The sequence below is a fragment of the Salvelinus sp. IW2-2015 genome, unplaced genomic scaffold (genome assembly GCF_002910315.2).
Source record: "Salvelinus sp. IW2-2015 unplaced genomic scaffold, ASM291031v2 Un_scaffold16393, whole genome shotgun sequence".
Taxonomy (NCBI): Eukaryota; Metazoa; Chordata; class Actinopteri; order Salmoniformes; family Salmonidae; genus Salvelinus; species Salvelinus sp. IW2-2015.
In genome coordinates this window covers 409,303-429,030 of record NW_019957565.1, presented here as the reverse complement: position 1 = coordinate 429,030, position 19,728 = coordinate 409,303, and the positions used below count along the sequence as shown (strand labels likewise).

General features: G+C 42.3%; 2 protein-coding genes across 5 annotated transcripts in view; both read left to right on the top strand.

Annotated features, from left to right (window-relative positions):
• The first annotated feature begins 4,687 nt into the window (after positions 1-4,687).
• LOC112080597 (nuclear apoptosis-inducing factor 1) lies at positions 4,688-6,579 on the top strand. Its single transcript, XM_024146402.2, has 3 exons — positions 4,688-5,252; positions 5,519-5,563; positions 5,976-6,579. Exons 1-3 carry the CDS (start codon positions 4,808-4,810, stop codon positions 6,485-6,487), a joined length of 1,002 nt encoding a protein of 333 aa, XP_024002170.1. The 5' UTR covers positions 4,688-4,807; the 3' UTR covers positions 6,488-6,579.
• Positions 6,580-10,272: 3,693 nt separating this feature from the next.
• The window catches only part of LOC112080596 (early estrogen-induced gene 1 protein), a 68,449-nt gene continuing 58,993 nt past the window's right edge, over positions 10,273-19,728 (top strand). For all 4 annotated transcript variants that reach the window (XR_011479528.1, XR_011479527.1, XR_011479526.1 and 1 more), the window contains exons 1-2: positions 10,273-10,348; positions 10,921-11,263. Coding sequence is in view for 1 of the 4 variants with exons in the window: in XM_070442638.1 (XP_070298739.1) it covers positions 11,118-11,263 (146 nt within the window). In the remaining 3 variants the exon portion in view is untranslated. The remainder of the gene's footprint in view (positions 10,349-10,920; positions 11,264-19,728) is intronic.

The window sequence follows — 19,728 nt, the reverse complement described above, 5'->3', positions numbered from 1 at the left end:
GGACGATGCAGTGAAAGTAGGCAGAGAGAGAGAAGAGAAGACAGAGGAGAGAGGAGAGAGAGAGAGAAGAAAGAGAGAGGACGGACGAAGAGAGAGAGAGAGAGAGAGGACAAGAGAGAGAGTGAGAGAGAGAGAGAAGAGAGAGAAGCGAAGAGAAGAGGAGGAGAGAGAGAGAGAGGAGAGAGAAGAGGAGAAGAGAGAGAGAGAGAGAGAGAGAGAGAGAGAGAAGAGAGAGGAGAGAGAGAGAGAGAGAAGGGAGAAGAGACGAGAGAGAGAGAGACAGAGAGAGGAAGAGAGGAGAAGAGGAGAGAGAGAGAGAGAGAGAGAAGAGAGAGGGGAGAGGAGGAGAGAGAGAGAGAGGAGAGAGAGAGAGAGAGAAGAGAGAGAGACGAGAAGAGAGAGAGAGAGAGAGAGAGATCCACACAAAGAATTTGAAAACAAATTCCAATTTTTGATAAACTCCCATATCTACTGGGGAGAAATTCCACAGTGTGCCATCACAACAGCAAGACTTGTGACCTGTTGCCACAAGAAAGGGCAACCAGTGAAGAACAAACACCATTGTAAATACAACCCATATTTATGCTTATTTATTTTAACTTGTGTGCTTTAACCATTTGTACATTGTTACAACACTGTGTATATATAATATAACATTTGTAATGTCTTTATTGTTTTGAAACTTTCTGTATGTGTAATGTTTACTGTTAATTTGTATTGTTTATTTCACTTATTGATAATATCTACCTCACTTGCTTTTGGCAATGTTAACACATGTTTCCCATTGCCAATAAAGCCCCTTGAATTTGAATATTGAGAGAGAGAGAGAGAGAGAGAGAGAGAGAGAGAGAGAGAGAGAGAAGAAAGAAAGAAAGAATTAAGAGAGCATACTTAAATTGCACATAGACATAGGACACTGGATAAGACAGGAGAAATACTCCAGATATAACAGACTGACCCTAGCCCCCCGACACATAAACTACTGCAGCATAAATACTGGAGGCTGAGACAGGAGGGGTCAGGAGACACTGTGGCCCCATCCGATGATACCCCCGGACAGGGCCAAACAGACAGGATATAACCCCACCCACTTTTCCAAAGCACAGCTCCCACACTACTAGAGGGATATCTTCAACCACCAACTTACCATCCTGAAACAAGGCCGAGTATAGGCCACAAAGATCTCCGCCACAGCACAACCCAAGGGGGGTGCCAACCCAGACAGGAAGACCACGTCAGTGACACAACCCACTCAAGTGACGCACCCCTCCTAGTACTATTAAAACTCTTTATATGAATGGGAACAGTTCCATTAAATTAAAGCATGGCACTTCTCCTAGATTTGATTTGAAAAGAGGAATTAGGCAAGGTTGCCCAATTTCGCCTTACCTCTTCCTGCTTGCAACCCAACTTCTTACAAGTTCTGTTAAATCCTTGATTTATCCTTGAAAGGTTGAGTATTTATTTCTAAAGCTGAAGGTATTTCCAGACTTACTTATACAGCCTAGTCCCTACATGTTGACAACAAAATAGGTAAAGCAGTTGACCAGGTTCTTTTCAACTTCATCTGGAATAATCGTACACATTATATTAGGAAATCTGTCGTTATGAACTCATACGAATATAGTGGTGTCAATTTTTTTGATTTTCCTACTTTGAATAATACTTTTAAGATAAATTGGGCTAAACATTTCTTAAAGAATCCAACTTCAATTTGGAATCTCATCCCTCATTGTATCTTCCCCCGTTTTGGTGGCCTCAATTTTATGTTACTTTGTAACTAAAACATTGATAAGATTCCTACAAAATTATCTGCTTTTCATAGACAAGTATTCTTAGTGTGGTCGTTAATATATAAACATAATTTTTCCCCGCATAGGTATTTCATTTGGAACAATAAGGATATTTTGCATAGAAACAAGTCTTTATTTTTTTAAGAACTGGTTTAATAATTATATCCTGCTGGTGAGTAAATTTTTTAATGCAGACGGATTGTTACTCAATTATGAGGATTTTTTAACATCTCGTTACAATATCCCTGTTACACCTAGAGACTTCGCCATAGTATTTGATGCTATTCCATCTGGAACTCTCATGTTGTTTTAGAGGTGTAGCCAGACCTCACCTTCTTGACCTACCCTCGCTTAATCCAGTTGACTCACCAATAGGAAAAATGGGTTTCTCTTTGCTCCCTCAAAACAACAGATATATAAGTGCTTTATTTCAAAGGGATATTGTATCCATTCCCTATGTCACAACTTACTGGAATACATTGGTCACTAATATCTGTTGGGGAAAAAGTCTGGTTATTACCACACAAACACCTGCTTGTTAACAAGGTCAAATAGGTCTCTTTCAGAATGATCCATAAGTATTGCCCTGCGAATCATTACCTGAAGAAACTTTAAAAAGACATTAACATTGATGTAAAACAATTATGGAAAGATATTCAGTTTTATAATTGTTAATATTCTTGATGACTTTTGTTTTTTTAATGGGAGAATGTGCTGCTCGGTTTCCTTAACCATAATAAGGATAAAGAAAAACAATTTTACCTCATTACCTGAAGAAACTTTAAAAAGACATTAACATTGATGTAAAACAATTATGGAAAGATATTCAGTTTTATAATTGTTAATATTCTTGATGACTTTTGTTTTTTTAATGGGAGAATGTGCTGCTCGGTTTCCTTAACCATAATAAGGATAAAGAAAAACAATTTTACCTCATTACCTGAAGAAACTTTAAAAAGACATTAACATTGATGTAAAACAATTATGGAAAGATATTCAGTTTTATAATTGTTAATATTCTTGATGACTTTTGTTTTTTTAATGGGAGAATGTGCTGCTCGGTTTCCTTAACCATAATAAGGATAAAGAAAAACAATTTTACCTCATAAATCTAATTGTGCTAATGGCAAGATTTCATATTCATAAATGTAAATTCAATAATAAAAAAACACTCTTCTGTGTTTTCTATAAAATCAAATCAAATTTTATTTGTCACATACACATGGTTAGCAGATGTTAATGCGAGTGTAGCGAAATGCTTGTGATTCTAGTTCCGACAATGCAGTAATATCCAACAAGTAATCTAACCTAACAATTTCACAACAATTACCTTATACACACAAGTGTAAAGGAATGAATAAGAATATGTACATAAAAATATATGAATGAGTGATGGTATAGAACGGCATAGGCTAGATGCAGTGGATGGTATAGAGTACAGTATATACATATGAGATGAGTAATGTAGGGTATGTAAACATATAAAAGTGGCATTGTTTAAAGTGGCTAGTGATACATTACATCAGGATGGCAAGATGCAATAGATGGTATAGAGTACAGTATATACATATGGGATGAGTAATGTAGGGTATGTAAACATTATATGAAGTGGCATTGTTTAAAGTGGCTAGTGATACATTTATTACATCAATTTTTCCAGTGGCTGGAGTTGAGTCAGTATGTTGGCAGCAGCCACTCAATGTTAGTGATGGCTGTTTAACAGTCTCATGGCCTTGAGATAGAAGCTGTTTTTCAGTCTCTCGGTCCCTGCTTTGATGCACCTGTACTGACCTCGCCTTCTGGATGATAGCGGGGTGAACAGGCAGTGGCTCGGGTGGTTGTTGTCCTTGATGATCTTTTTTGGCCTTCCTGTGACATCGGGTGGTGTAGCCTTACGGTTATGGGCGGAGCAGTTGCCGTACCAGGCAGTGATACAGCCCGACAGGATGTTCTCGATTGTGCATCTGTAAAAGTTTGTGAGTGTTTTTGGTGACAAGCATAATTTCTTCAGCCTCCTGAGGTTGAAGAGGCGCTGCTGCGCCTTCTTCACCACGCTGTCTGTGTGATTGGACCATTTCAGTTTGCCCGTGATGTGTACGCCGAGGAACTTAAAACTTTCTCGAGCAGTACATTAAGACCATTCAACATTCTTCTAATAAGAAAGCTGTTGAAACAATTTTTAAAAAGTCAACCATAACCTGAGCGGAAACCAGATTGCATACCCGAGAGAATACTATAGACATCAAGAAAGCCAGTCAGTTGATTATTGACAAGTTTTTCCAACACTTTTGATAAACAGGGCAAAATAGAAATAGGTCTGCCCACCTCCTTGCTTTTTCTGCCCACTATGACAAATGTGTTCCATTCGATAATGACAGGCACTGGTCTATCTTGACTTAGTTATAAAAATCTTTGATGGCATGGTCTAAAATGAAAAACTCCTCTCCTCTGTGGCACCGGGCCATGCAAAACGAACTCGTTCAACGAGTGACTGGAGAAGCGCGACGTCTGAATGGGGAGGGGTGTTGGAATACGCATGATGGATAGGTCGAGTAGCCAATCACCATTGTTAAATGTACATTTGTCAGACCTACAAGGAAACCGGTGAATTTAAATACGTGGATGAAAACATAATGGCTAGACTCACCATCTCATGACAAAACATCCACATCACAACATAGCCTATTGTATATATTAATGCAATGTTGCCATTTTATCAATTTGTTGTTTTAAATAAAGAAAAACATCGTTTTATGAGGATTAACGATTGGCATTTGGTTTAGCCAACGGCAGCAGGTAAAACTGGAGGGACCCTCAGAATGTAACCAATCATGGTGCTACATTGGTAGGTTGGGCGGAGATCTAAGCACAACGAACGTAAGCGTTGTTTGTAGGAAGAAGAAGAAGAAGCCGATTCTGGAAGCCATTACGTTGCGCAGATCAATTGAGTAAATCCTACTATTTTTGCGTACAATACGCACAATTGTATTTTAAAAACAGGAATTTATTCAAATATGGCATCGAATACCAAAAAAAGAAAAATGAATTTTTCAGAGAGGGAGGTCGAAATTATTGTGGAGGAAATAGAGAAACAAAAGCACACACTCGTTAACCACTTCAATGCTGGAGTCACTCACATAGCAAAGAATAACGCGTGGATAGAAATTCTGAAGAAGGTGAACGCTGTAACAACATGCCCAAGAGAGTTGGCTGAAGTCAAGAAGAAGTGGTCGGATATGAAGACCGAGGTGAGGCGCAAAGTGGCCCAGGCTAGGGCGGCAATTGAGGAGACCACTACCGACTGCACTCCTGTTCCCGTCATCCTCACTGCTATGCAGCAGCGTATTTGTAACCTTCTGGGAGAGGCGACTATCATCAGTTTACCTACTGGAGACCCAGATGCTGAGATAACTTTACCTGTTACTATGAGTTCAGCCACCACCGTGACACTCACAGAGAGTACGTTTTTCACATGTTTTTAACCCGACTGTAATGAAATTGGCAAAAAGAGCAAGAGTGAATTACTCTTCGTCAGCTCCAATGTTACACACTAATAGTGTGAAGATATGTAAATAATGTTATTTATGTCGCAATAGCCATTTATTCAGATTGCCACACAAAATTTAAAGGACAAAACATTGCTTCAATACATTGCTTAATCTATTCAAAACACTTTTTTCTTTACAATTTCCTCTCCTGACCTTTTCTTTCTCTGATATGTATAGGCCTTCAGACAGCTTCAGCATCATGCGAGGAGACTAAATTAGATGGTAAGTAGTTTATTCCAAGGTTTGAAATGTTTGGTATTATAATTTATTTTGAATTAATTGCACACTTTACTTGAGGTGAACGACAGGGTGTGCAGGCTTTCCCCAACCACAGCACTAATACATTTACATTTCAGTAATTTAACAGATGCTGTTATCTAGAGCAACTTACAGTACTGAGTGCATACATTTTCATATTTTTCGGCCTGGTCCCCCATGGGAATCAAACCCACACCCCTAGTGTTGGAAGTACCATGCTCTACCAACAGAGCCACATTGGACTCAGTCTGATTCTCAGGCTGAATCATTCTGCTAATCAAGGGTCTTGATGAATAGTTGAATCAGCCTGTATATCTCCAAGACCGGTAATGAATAATCCTATACTTACGGGCAAAACCGTCTTTCTTTCCACCAGCCGAGACCACATACCACACACTGGAGGAAGGCGGTGTGGTGGAGTACTGCACCACCACTGAAGCCACGCCCACCGTGGTGACCGCTGTGGAGTCGCATCCGGTGGAGATGCTGACGTCAGTGTCGTCTTCTCCGCCACACAGCCAGGCCAAGCCCCAGGAGCTGAAGAGCCGCATCGCCCTCAACTCAGCCCGGCTCCTCCAAGAACAGCGGGTTACCAATGTGCACGTGAGGCAGATTGCCCAGCACCTGGAGGGCCAGAACGAGCTGCTGCAGATGATCCGGAGATCCCAGGAAGCGCAGGCCTACGCCCAGGAGAGGCAGGCCCAGGCCCTGGAGGGAACCCAGGCAGCCCTGCTGGCCCTGGTTCAGATGATGAGGCCTGCTCTCAAGGACCTGAGGAAGTTCCTGCAGAGCGGGACTGACAACTCCAACAACAGCGCTGGGGCTGCTGCAGAGGGTTCAGAACAGAGGCCCAAGACCCCGCCTCCACAGCCAGCAGATGAAGGCTAATAAAGACTCAGTGTGTGTGTATGTTTGTTTGTTTGCGTGTGAGAGAGAATGAGAAAGTGTGTGTGTGTGCGTGCGTGCGTGAATGAGAGGGTGTATGAAATGCATTTGTGAGCTTGCTCATGTTTGTGAGAGAGAATTGTAATGAGTTGAATTAGAACAAGCATTTAGGTTTAGGGTTGTAGTTCTAGAAATACATATCTAGATAGAGATAAATTGCTGTATTGGTTGTAAAATGAAGTTGACATTTTCTGCTATTGATTGCTGTAATTGACCCTAGCCATACTGACTAAAAAGAGTATACCGGATTGTCAAAACCCTTTTTCTTCTTAGTCAGTATGGCTAGATTGACCCAGTTAATATTCTTTATCATATGATTTTGGAATGAAGTACTTTTTTTCTTTACAGCCAGTGGGCCATAGTTACATCACATTTTTACCTCTGTGCAGAATTTGCTCGTTATTTTCCAAATCAATGCAACAAAAATAAACTCTTTCTTTAAATAATACCATAAAATATTAGTTTTTCCTTTAGTCTTTTTGAACCTGTTCTCTATGTTTTATATTACTCTACGGCATCCCAAGCAGCGTCCAGAGAGCATGTGCAGACCAGCTGGCTGGAGTGTTTCTGGACATATTCAATCTCCCTTTCCCAGTCTGTTTTCACTTGCTTCAAAATGTCCACCATTGTTCCTGTACCCAAGAAAGGTAGGTAACTGAACTAAATGACCCACTCCATAGCCCTCACTTCTGTCATCATGAAGTGTTCATATCACCTCCACCTACACTACAATTTGCATACCGTACCAACAGATCCACCAACGACGCAATCGCCATTGCACTGCACACTGCCCTATCCCACCTGGAAAAGAGGAATACCTATGTAAGAATGCTGTTCATCAACTACAGCTCAACCTTCAACACCATAGTGCCCTCCAAGCTCATCACTAAGCTCAGGGTCCTGTGTCTGAACCCACCCCCGTGCAACTGTCCTAGACTTCTTGACGAGCTGACCCAGAGATGATGAAGGTAGGCAACAGCCCATCCCGCCACGCTGATGATCCTCAACATGTGGGCCAAACGAGTGTGTGCCCCTCCCGTAGTCAATTTCAATTTAAGGGCTTTATTGGCATGGGAAACATAAATTCAGCAAAAAAAGAAACGTCCTCTCACTGTCAACTGCATTTATTTTCAGCAAACTTAACCTGTGTAAAGATTTGTATGAACATAACAAGATTCAACAACTGAGACCTAAACTGAACAGGTTCCACAGACGTGACTAACAGAAATTGAATAATGTAACAAAGGGCGGGGTCAAAATCAAAAGTAACAGTCAGTATCTGGTGTGGCCACCAGCTGCATTAAGTACTGCAGTGCATCTCCTCCTCATGGACTGCACCAGATTTGCCAGTTCTTGCTGTGAGATGTTACCCCACTCTTCCACCAAGTCACCTGCAAGTTCCCGGACATTTCTGGGGGGAATGGCCCTAGCCCTCACTCTCCGATCCAACAGGTCCCAGACATGCTCAATGGGATTGAGATCCGGGCTCTTCGCTGGCCATGGCAGAACACTGACATTCCTGTCTTGCAGGAAATCACACACAGAATGAGCAGTATGGCTGGTGGCATTGTTATGCTGGAGGGTCATGTCAGGATGAGCCTGCAGGAAGGGTACCACATGAGGGAGGAGGATGTCTTCCCTGTAACGCACAGCGTTGAGATTGCCTGCAATGACAACAAGCGCAGTCCGATGATGCTGTGACACACCACCCCAGACCATGACGGACCCTCCACCTCCAAATCGATCCCGCTCCAGAGTACAGGCCTTGGTGTAACGCTCATTCCTTCGACGATAAACGCAAATCCGACCATCACCCCTGGTGAGACAAAAACGCGACTCGTCAGTGAAGAGCACTTTTTCCCAGTCCTGTCTGGTCCAGCGACGGTGGGTTTGTGCCCATAGGCAACATTGTTGCCGGTGATGTCTGGTGAGGACCTGCCTTACAACAGACCTACAAGCCCTCAGTCCAGCCTCTTTCAGCCTATTGCAGACAGTCTGAGCACTGATGGCGGGATTGTGTGTTCCTGGTATAACTCGGGCAGTTGTTGTTGTCATCCTGTACCTGTCCCGCAGGTGTGATGTTCGGATGTACCGATCCTGTGCAGGTGTTGTTACACGTGGTCTGCCACTGCGAGGACGAGCAGCTGTCTGTCCTGTCTCCCTGTAGCGCTGTCTTAGGCGTCTCACAGTACGGACATTGTAATTATTGCCCTGGCCACATCTGCAGTTCTCATGCCTCCTTGCAGCATGCTTAAGGCACGTTCACGCAGATGAGCAAGGACCCTGGGCATATTTCTTTTGGTGTTTTTCAGAGTCAGTAGAAAGGCCTCTTTAGTGTCCTAAGTTTTCATAACTGTGACCTTAATTGCCTACCGTCTGTAAGCTGTTAGTGTCTTAATGACCGTTCCACAGGTGCATGTTCATTAATTGTTTATGGTTTATTGAACAAGCATGGGAAACAGTGTTTAAACTCTTTACAATGAAGATCTGTGAAGTTATTTGGATTTTTAGCAATTATCTTTGAAAGACAGGGTCCTGAAAAAGGGACATTTCTTTTTTTGCTGAGTTTATGTTTACATTGCCAAAGCAAGTGAAATAGATAATAAACAAAAGTGAAATAAACAATACTAAATTAACAGTAAACATTACACAAAAGTTCCGAAAGAATAAAGACATTTCAAATGTCATATGTATATATACAGGGTTGCAATGATGTGCAAATAGTTAAAGTACAAAAGGGAAAATAAATAAACATAAATATAGGTTGTATTTACAATGGTGTTTGTTCCTCACTGGTTGCCCTTTTCTTGTGGCAGCAAGTCACAAATCTTGCTGCTGTGATTGCACACTGTGGTATTTCACCCAATAGATATGGGAGTTTTTTAATTCTTTGTGTGTCTGTAATCTGAGGGAAACGTGTCTGTAATATGGTGATACGTTTGGCAGGAGGTTAGGAAGTGCAGCTCAGTTTCCACCTCATTTTGTGGGCAGTGTGCACATAGCCTGTCTTCTCTTGAGAGCCAGGTCTGCCTTCGGGGGGCTTTCTCAATAGCAACGCTATGCTCACTGAGTCTGTCAAATATTTCCTTAATTTTGGGTCAGTCACAGTGATCAGGTATTCTGCCACTGTGTACTCTCTGTTTAGGGCCAAGTTTGCTCTGTTTTTTTTGTAAATTCTTTCCAATGTGTCAAGTAATTGCCTTTTTGTTTTCTCATGATTTGGTTGGGTTTGATGGGAAAATACAGTTAGCTGGCACTGACACGACTGACTGTAAAATGTAGGCTGACACTGACTCAATAAAAATGAGGATGCAACGTCAATGTTACAATTACCAGCAGATGGCGCTCTATGTCAAGATTGAACCAATCACAATTTGACATGACAGTGTGAAGGTTATTTATTTTAGACGAGTATTCTGCACATTAACGTACTTTGATGTTTTCACATATTGATAATAGGCCAGTAGAAGAACATGATAATTTTCTCCTCATAAAATGTGGATTTATGAGTACTAATGAACTGAAAATTATATAACTTTTGGGTGGTTAAAAGAAATTGATTATAATGTCTAAGACGTTTATGTTTGTGGATACTGTCTATCAATTCAGATTATTTATTATACATAATGCAAAAAGTAATCTACACGATTCTCTGAGCCGAAGGCGGTGCTTAGCATCTCGATTTATATTTAGAAGATAGGAGGGACTAGAGTCAAGAACAGCCCACAATGGTTCAAAGTAAAGTATGAATGTCAGTGTTGCTGGACTGTGAGGAGATGTCACGTTGTCCTCTTTGAATATGAGGTAAAACTATTACTTTCTTTGACATATTTGAGTGTCTTAGTTGTAATTGTGTCTGTATACTTTCTGTTAATTCACCTCGTTCTCTGGTTGACATGCGCTTGTGTTTGCGTGGAGGGTTGGCAAGAAATACTTGGTACGATTCATATAATGCAGAAGAATCGAATAGATCATGGGTGGAACTATCCTTTCCTTTTTGTATCTACTTTACTGACGCCGACTACCTACAAATCACCAGTTGCGAATTAACGTGTGGTTTGGGGAATGGTGTAGATACTTTATAATGTCTAAATCCCATAACTAACACAGGGTGTAAAGAAAAGCCATGAGAACATCTTAACAAAGCATGTGTTCGTGTGTAGGATATGCCTTCAAACTATTTTCTCTGAAGTAGCCCTGATTGAATATAAGTATAATAATCGGCTATGAATATCACTACAATAATCTGTTTGTTATATATATTTCATGAAAGGCTTTTAACCTATATGTGAGAAAAATTAGGGATAACCAATAAGATGTGTTTGCACACTTCAGTATATGATCGTAAAGCACCTGTTATTTTTTCCCTGCTACAGGTCCGAATCAAGACTGGGTCATCAGAGATGCTGAGCCAAAACATCAAGGACTTGCAAGCTCCTGATTTAAAAACGAAATTAATACTTTGTTTCATTTCCTATCCTTTTTGTTGGTCAATCCCAAAGGTTTAATTTCGGACTATTTCTGCTGAATAAACCTGTCAACATATTCCAGTTCACCTGTTTCAACCGTCTCAATGGCGTTTTTAATGAAAAAGAAGAGGTTCAAGTTTCAAATCCATTTTACATTGGACGAGCTCACGGCCGTACCGTTTGTCAATGGGGTACTTTTTTGCAAGATCCGATTGTTGGACGGTGGGGACTTTGCCGTCTCATCATCCAGGTAAAAACGATTCTCATTTATTTTTTCACTGCATTTTGTGCATGGGGTAGGCTATTGCTAGCCTGTGTACCAGTCTGTTTAGCTATCATTCCACTCCTTGCCACTCCTTATCATGTTTTGCAGAAACAGACTGGCACCCAGTCTAGGCTATTGCCTGAATGTCCTGAAAGCTTGATTTGATCAATGTAGGCACAAGAGGGATTAGCCCGAATAGACATACATAATAGATGACAGATTGATCACACCTTTCAGGATTGTAAACAGAGGATTATTAGGTCGTTTTTATGAGCAAGATCAGTTTTCTAAACATCATACACTCTTAGAAAAAAAGGTTCCAAAAGGGTTCTTAAGCTGTCTGTGGAAAGGGTTCTACATAGAACCAAAAAGGGTTCTACCTGGCACCAAAAGGGTTTTTACCTGGAACCAAAACTAGTTCTTTAAAGGGTTCTCCTATGAGTACAGCCAAAGAACCATTTTAGGTTCTAGATAGCACATTTTTTTCCTAAGTGTATATTATCTAAGAGAATAAATGGATCTCCCGCTCTGTGAATTGGCTGCTTGGATCCCCGCCAAAAATGTAGTCAGGGCTTGTGCCTTATTTGTTTCTTTGTTGCAGATTTGTCACGCTTTGCCTGTTTCAGATCCTTTGCTGTGTGCAGACACCAAATAAGAATTCTAGCAGTTTGATCAATGGAATGATACGGGGATATGTCCATTTTATCCCGTGTCATATTGTGACAGATGCATTGTTTCTATACCACACATAGTAATAACTCAGTAATATCACAGTTTCTACAACAAAACCTTTTCAGGGTACTTTTTAAACTTGCCATTTGACACCAATGGTTTCCAATACATTATGAATAAGTACCTGCAGGTAGGTAAATTCCACAGATGGTTATATCAGTGTATTGCTTTTCAAAGGCTTGCTGTGATTGTGTGTGTGTTCCTATCGTTTGCCTCTCACACTTAGCATTCAAGTTGGCACACAGTGGTGCCAGTGACCTTTTCCAAACAACTCTTGCCCTACTCATTTGTTTAGAGTTAAATGTCAAATGTAGACCGACAAGATGCTGGTGGACAGTTAGACTTCCTAGGCTTGGTTCATTTAAATGAATTGCATTCCTACACTCTTCTTACAACATGTGGGTGTCTCCGTGTTTTATTGTGTGATACATTGAAATGCAGTGATTTATATCACAGGTGTGGGGGATATGTTGAAATCCATACATTTACATTTAACATTTAAGTCATTTAGCAGACGCTCTTATCCAGAGCGACTTACAAATTGGTGCATTCACCTTATGACATCCAGTGGAACAGCCACTTTACAATAGTGCATCTAAATCTTTTAAGGGGGGGGGGGGGGGGGTGAGAGGATTACTTTATCCTATCCTAGGTATTCCTTAAAGAGGTGGGGTTTCAGGTGTCTCCGGAAGGTGGTGATTGACTCCGCTGTCCTGGCGTCGTGAGGGAGTTTGTTCACCATTGGGGGGCCAGAGCAGCGAACAGTTTTGCCTGGGCTGAGCGGGAACTGTCTTCCTCAGTGGTAGGGAGGCGAGCAGGCCAGAGGTGGATGAACGCAGTGCCCTTGTTTGGGTGTAGGGCCTGATCAGAGCCTGGAGGTACTGAGGTGCGTTCCCCTCACAGCTCCGTAGGCAAGCACCATGGTCTTGTAGCGGATGCGAGCTTCAACTGGAAGCCAGTGGAGAGAGCGGAGGAGCGGGGTGACGTGAGAGAACTTGGGAAGGTTGAACACCAGACGGGCTGCGGCGTTTCTGGATGAGTTGTAGGGGTTTTAGGCACAGGCAGGGAGCCCAGCCAACAGCGAGTTGCAGTAATCCAGACGGGAGATGACAAGTGCCTGGATTAGGACCTGCGCCATAGATACCTCTGGAACTCCAGAGCCTAACATTCCTTCTCATCTGGATAACAGCTGTAAACCCCGTAGAGGGTCTGATATATGTCACCAGAAGGGTGGCCTATATGTTAATGGATTTCTGCTCCTGTTATAGCATGATATTTCTGCTCCTGTATATAGCCATGATATTTTCTGCTCCTGTATATAGCATGATATTTTCTGCTCCCTGTATTAGCCATGTTATTTTCTGCTCCTGTATATAGCCATGTTATTTTCTACTCCCTGTATATAGCCATGTTATTTTCTACTCCTGTATATAGCATGTTATTTTCTACTCCTGTATATAGCCATGTGACTTTCATATCTGTATATAGCCATTGTTATTCATTATTCATTGTGTATTTCGTCCTCGTGTCACAATTTTATTATTTTTATCTTTAACTCTGCATTGTTGGAAAAGGACCTGTAAGCATTTCACTGTTAGCCTACACTGTTGTCTACTAAGCATGTGAGAAATAAAATGTGATTTGATTTATAGTAGTGGCCTGTTAAGTAGTGGTGACACAACAACAGTGATAAGCAGTCTGTTGATCATCCCTCCATTTACCTAATGTAACCCCTGTGACTATAGCCCACACTAGCCCAAGTCCATTTACCCTAATGTAACCCCTGTGACTATAGCCTACACTAGCCCAAGTCCATTTCCCCTATGTAACCCCTGTGACTATAGCCCTGCGCTAGCCTAAGTCCTTTACCCTAATGTAACCCTGTGTCTGTAGCTCTACACTAGCCAAGTCCATTTACCCTAACCCTCACCATAGCCCTCAACCGTAGCCCTCCATAGCCTCACGTAAGCCCTCACCGTAGCCCTCACCGTAGCCCCTCACCGTGCCGCCTCACCATAGCCCCTCACCATAACACCTCACCATAGCCCCTCACCGTAGCCCCTCACCATAGCCCCTCACTAGCAACAGCCCTATAATCCTAGTCCTCTGCTGTTGTTGTTTTGTTTCCTTCCCCCTCTCATCCCATGTTGCTTGACTGTATGATCTCATCCACCACTATCTCCCCTAACATGACTGTCTTATGAAGACACCAGGGTCTAGTTAGCCTCTGCAGAGAGAGAGAGACACAGAGAGAGAGATCTGTCAGGGCATTATGCAGTTCTGTCTCCCCAGTGCCCCCCCCCATTTCCCCCGGGTGGACCTTTGCCTTGCTTAATGGAGAACTCTGTCATCAACGCACTTCATGTAATATTGTCCGGGGTGTAGGGTTGAAACAGTGGATTAGATACATGGTTAAATACTACAGAACTGGCCAATGTTATTGCCATCCCTCAGGGACTGTGTTTAAAGGGTTGTTGTTGCATCGCTGATTCTCGGGCCTATGTTGCTTGTATGAAAGGGCCTGAATTGAAAAAGAGACGTTGATGTGTGTCTCGACTCTGGAAGAGACTGAGTTGGCAACTTGGCAGCAACGAGGAGATGTTGCTGTAATGTTGTCAAGGCAACACTGAATCGAAGGACTCCGACCTAACGTTGCTTCTCTTTGATTGTCAGCTCTGCAAACCAACCAACCTCATTTGTAGTCTGGGTGCAAACTGTAAATGTGTCAAAGGCAAAGCACCTAACTGCCATATACAATAGATACAAAGTCATAAGTCAAAGTCATTGTAGTAGTATTAGTAGAGGTCTTGGTGTCATAATTTACATCCTTGACCCTATGAACTCTTCAAAGCACAACAAAGGATTTGTCACTGGTAAAGAAGGTCAGTTGAACTCTACTCTAAGTAGAAGACAGATGTCTCACCGTATGCCACTACTAGCGACCCGGTGTGTGGCGCCTATATATAACACTTTAAGCTCTCTGACACACACAGGTGTCAATGGCTGTCCTGTTGTAGCCGGTTGTGGTGGCTGGTTTTGCATAGATAATGAGGTTGAAGACTGGGGTTTTGCATTGTCTGGTATTGTCTGGTATTTTCTGGTCTGGTATTATCTGGTCTAGTAATGTCTGGTATTGTCTGGTCTGGTATTGTCTGGTATTGTCTGGTCTGGTATTGTCTGGTATTGTCTGGTCTAGTAATGTCTGGTATTGTCTGGTCTGGTATTGTCTGGTCTGGTATTGTCTGGTCTGGTGTTGACTGGTCTGGTATTGTCTTGTATTGTCTGGTCTGGTATTGACTGGTATTGTCTGGTCTGGTCTGGTATTGTCTGGTATTGTCTGGTATAGTCTGGTATTGTCTGGTCTGGTATTGTATGGTCTGGTATTGGTATTGTCTTGGTATCTGCTGGTCTAAATTGACTGGTATTGTGTCTGGTCTGGTATTGTCTGGTATTGTCTGGTCTGGTATTGTCTGGTCTGGTATTGTCTGGTCTGTATTCTGGTATTGTTCTTGGTCTGGTGTTGTCTGGTATTGTCTGGTGTTGTCTGGTATTGATTGTGTATTGTCTGGCCTGGTATTGACTGGTATTGTCTGTATTGACTGGTATTGTCTGGTCTGGTATTGTCTGGTATTGACTGGTATTGTCTGGCCTGGTATTGTCTGGGTGTTGTTCTGGTGTTGTCTGGTGTTGTCTGGTATTGTCTGGTGTTGTCTGGTATTGACTGGTATTGTCTGGTATTGACTGGTATTGTCTGGTCTGGATTGTCTGGTTTGGTATTGTCTGGTCTGCATGTTTGAGCACAGTGACCAGAGCTGTACTGACCAATACCATGGTTAAACTTTATGGCTGTTCACAGTATACATATTCCTTGTGTACACACAGGAACTTGGAACTCAAACACACTTCTCAAACTAGGTTATTTAACATGGGTATAGCTGTGTGCTTCAAAGGGTTTTTCCAGAACTGTGTGAGCAAACGAGTTGGCACTATGTTTTTCATAGTTCATGGTGGCGTTGGCAATCTCCTTGTACAGGCAATCTTGGTCTCAACAACTGTGTGTGTGTGTATGTGTGTACAGGGCAAGGGTGGCGCTGGGTGTTATGTAATAAATGTCCCAGAACATTACTACTCTGTATTCTCTCGCTCTCTCTCTCCACCCACCCACCTCACTCTCACTCTCGTCTCTTTTGACAGTGCAGTGAATCGCAGAAAGACAATAGCTCAATGTCTTTTGAGGGAATCACACACTACTCTCCATGTATCTTGTTGTTTTGTTTGTGTTTTATACTCAAACGCTTTGGTGAATATGTACCTCAAATGCAATTTTTATTAGTCACATGCACGAATAAACTGGTGTAAAATTTACTGTGAATGCTTACTTATGAGCCTTCCAACTAAGCAGAGTTTAAAAATAAACAGTTGGAATAAAATAGATACACAAAGAGTTAAATAAAATACACGAGAATGGAGCTCCATACAGAATACCAGTACAGATCAATGTGGAGCTCCAATAGGGAGTACCAGTACAGTCCAGATCAATGTGGAGTTACTGTATATACAGGGAGTACCAGTACCAGATCAATGTGGAGCTCCTATACAGAATACCAGTACCAGATCAATGTGGAGCTCCATAACAGAATACAGTACCGATCAATGTGGAGCTCCATACAGAATACCAGTACCGAGTCAATGTGGAGCTTCCATACGAATACCAGTACCAGATCAATGTGGAGCTCCATACAGAATACCAGTACCAGATCAATGTGGAGCTCCATAGGGAATCCAGTACAGATCAATGTGGAGCTCCATACAGAATACCAGTACCAGATCATGTGGAGCTACATACAGGGAATACCAGTACCAGATCAATGTGGAGCTCCATACAGAATACCAGTACCAGATCAATGTGGAGCTCCTAGGGGATACCAGTACAGTCAATGTGGAGCTCCATACAGAATACCAGTACCAGATCAATGTGGAGCTCCATACAGAATACCAGTACCAGATCAATGTGGAGCTCCTACAGGGATACCAGTACCAGATCTGTGGGCTCCATACAGGAATACCAGTACCAGATCAATGTGGACTCCATACAGAATACCAGTACAGATCATGTGGAGTCCATACAGGGAGTACAAGTACCAGATCAATGTGGAGCTCCATAAAGAACACAGTACCAATCAATGTGAGCTCCATACAGAATACCAGTACCAGATCAATGTGGAGCTCCATACAGGGAATAGCAGTACCAGATCAATGTGGAGTTCCATACAGGGATACCAGTACCAGATCAATGTGGAGCTCCATACAGAATACCAGTACCAGATCATGTGGAGCTCCATACAGAATACCAGTACAGATCATGTGGAGCTCCATACAGAATACCAGTACCAGATCAATGTGGAGCTCCATACAGGGAATACCAGTACCAGATAATGTGGAGCTATAATAGGGAGTAACAGTACAGATCAATGTGAGCTCATAACAGAATACCAGTACCAGATCAATGTGGAGCTACATACAGGGATACCAGTCAATGTGGAGCTACATACAGGGAATCCAGTACCAGATCAATGTGGAGCTCATACAGGGAGTATCAGTACCAGATCAATGTGAGTCCATACAGGATACAGTACCAGATCAATGTGGAGCTACATACAGGGAATACCAGTACCAGATCAATGTGGAGCTACATAGAGGGAGTACAGTACCAGATCAATGTGGAGTTACTGTATATACAGGGATACCAGTACAGATCAATGTGGAGTCATACAGGAGTACAGTACAGATCAATGTGGAGTCCATACAGGGAATACCAGTACCAGATAATGTGGAGCTCCTTACAGGGAATACCAGTACCAGATCAATGTGGAGCTCCATACAGGGAATACCAGTACCAGATCAATGTGGAGTCCATACAGGGAATCCAGTACCAGATCAATGTGGAGCTCCATACAGGGAATACTCAGTACGCAAGATCAATGTGGAGCTCATACAGGGATATCAGTACAGATCAATGTGGAGCTACATAGGGATCAGTAGAGATATGAGCAGTACCAGATCAATGTGGAGTTCCATACAGGAATACCAGTAACAGATCAATGTGGAGCTCCATAGAATACCGTACCAGATCAATGTGGAGTTCCATAAAGGGAATACAGTACCAGATCAATGTGGAGCTCCATACAGAATACCAGTACCAGCATATTGTGGAGCTACATAGAGGGAATACAGTACCAGATCAATGTGGAGCTCCATACAGGGAATACCAGTACCAGATCAATGTGGAGCTACATAGAGGGAATACCAGTACCAGATCAATGTGAGCTACATACAGGTAACAGTCCAGATCAATGTGGAACTACATAGAGGGAATACCATACCAGATCAATGTGGAGCTACAATCTGTCATGTTCGTCATAAATTGGACCAAGATGCAGCGTGGTATGTTTCAATCCTTTTATTAGGAAGAGAAAATTCAAATAACAAAACAATAAAGGAAACAAACGAAACGTGAAGCTCAGAGTAGTGTCACAGGCAACTATACCTAGACAAGATCCACGAAGCACAAAGGGGAAATGGCTGCCTAAATATGATCCCAATCAGAGACATAGACAGAGACATACAATCCCTAGATAACCCACCTTAATCACACCCGGCTAACCAACATAGAGATAAACAGCTCTCTATGGTCAGGGCGGGACAACATACAGGGAATAGCAGTACAGATAATGGAGCTATACAGGGAAACAGTACCAGATCAATGTGGAGCTACATACAGGGAATACCAGATCATGTGGAGCTACATACAGGGAATACCAGTCAGATCAATGTGGAGTACATACAGGGAATACAGATCAATGTGGAGCTACATACAGGGAAACAGTAAGATAATGTGGAGCTACATACAAGGAGTATCAGTACCAGATCAATGTGGAGCTACATACAGGGAGTATCAGTACAGATCAATGTGGAGCTACATACAAGGAGTATCAGTACAGATCAATGTGGGAGCTTATATCGGGAGTATCAGTACAGATCAATGTGGAGCTACATACAGGGAATACCAGTGCCAGATCAATGTGGAGCTACATACAGGGAATACCAGTACCATATCAACGTGGAGCTACATACAGGAATACTAGTACCAGATCAATGTGGAGCTACATACAGGGAATACCAGTACCAGATCAATGGGATGCTATACAGGAATACCAGATCAATTTGGAGCTACATAGAGGACTACCAGTACCAGATCAATGTGGAGCTACATACAGGGAATACCAGTACCAGATCAATGTGGAGCTACATACAGGAATACCAGATCAATTTGGAGCTACATAGAGGGAATACCAGTACCAGATCAATGTGGAGCTTACTATTTGTATAATAGTATTTGGTAGCATTGCCTTAAAATTGTTGTTAACTTGGGTCAAATCGTTTCGGGTAGCGTTCACAAGTTCCCACAATAAGTTGGTGATTTGGCCCATCCTCCTGACAGAGCTGGTGTAACTGAGTCAGGTTGTAGCCTCCTTACTCGCACACGCTTTTCAGTTCTGCCACAAATCCTATGACTGAGGTCAGGGCTTTGTGATGGCCACTCAATTTGACTTTGTTGTCCTTAAGCCATTTTGCCACAACTTTGGAAGTATGCTTGGGTCATTGTCCATTTAGAAGACTCATTTGCGACACGTTTTACTTCCTGACTAATGTCTTGA

Coding starts and splice junctions, on each gene's coding strand:
- LOC112080597 (XM_024146402.2), top strand. CDS start 4,808: ATGGCATCGAATACCAAAAAAAGAAAAATGAATTTTTCAGAGAGGGAG. Junction 5,253..5,518: donor CACCGTGACACTCACAGAGA/GTACGTTTTTCA, acceptor TGATATGTATAG/GCCTTCAGACAGCTTCAGCA. Junction 5,564..5,975: donor CGAGGAGACTAAATTAGATG/GTAAGTAGTTTA, acceptor TCTTTCCACCAG/CCGAGACCACATACCACACA.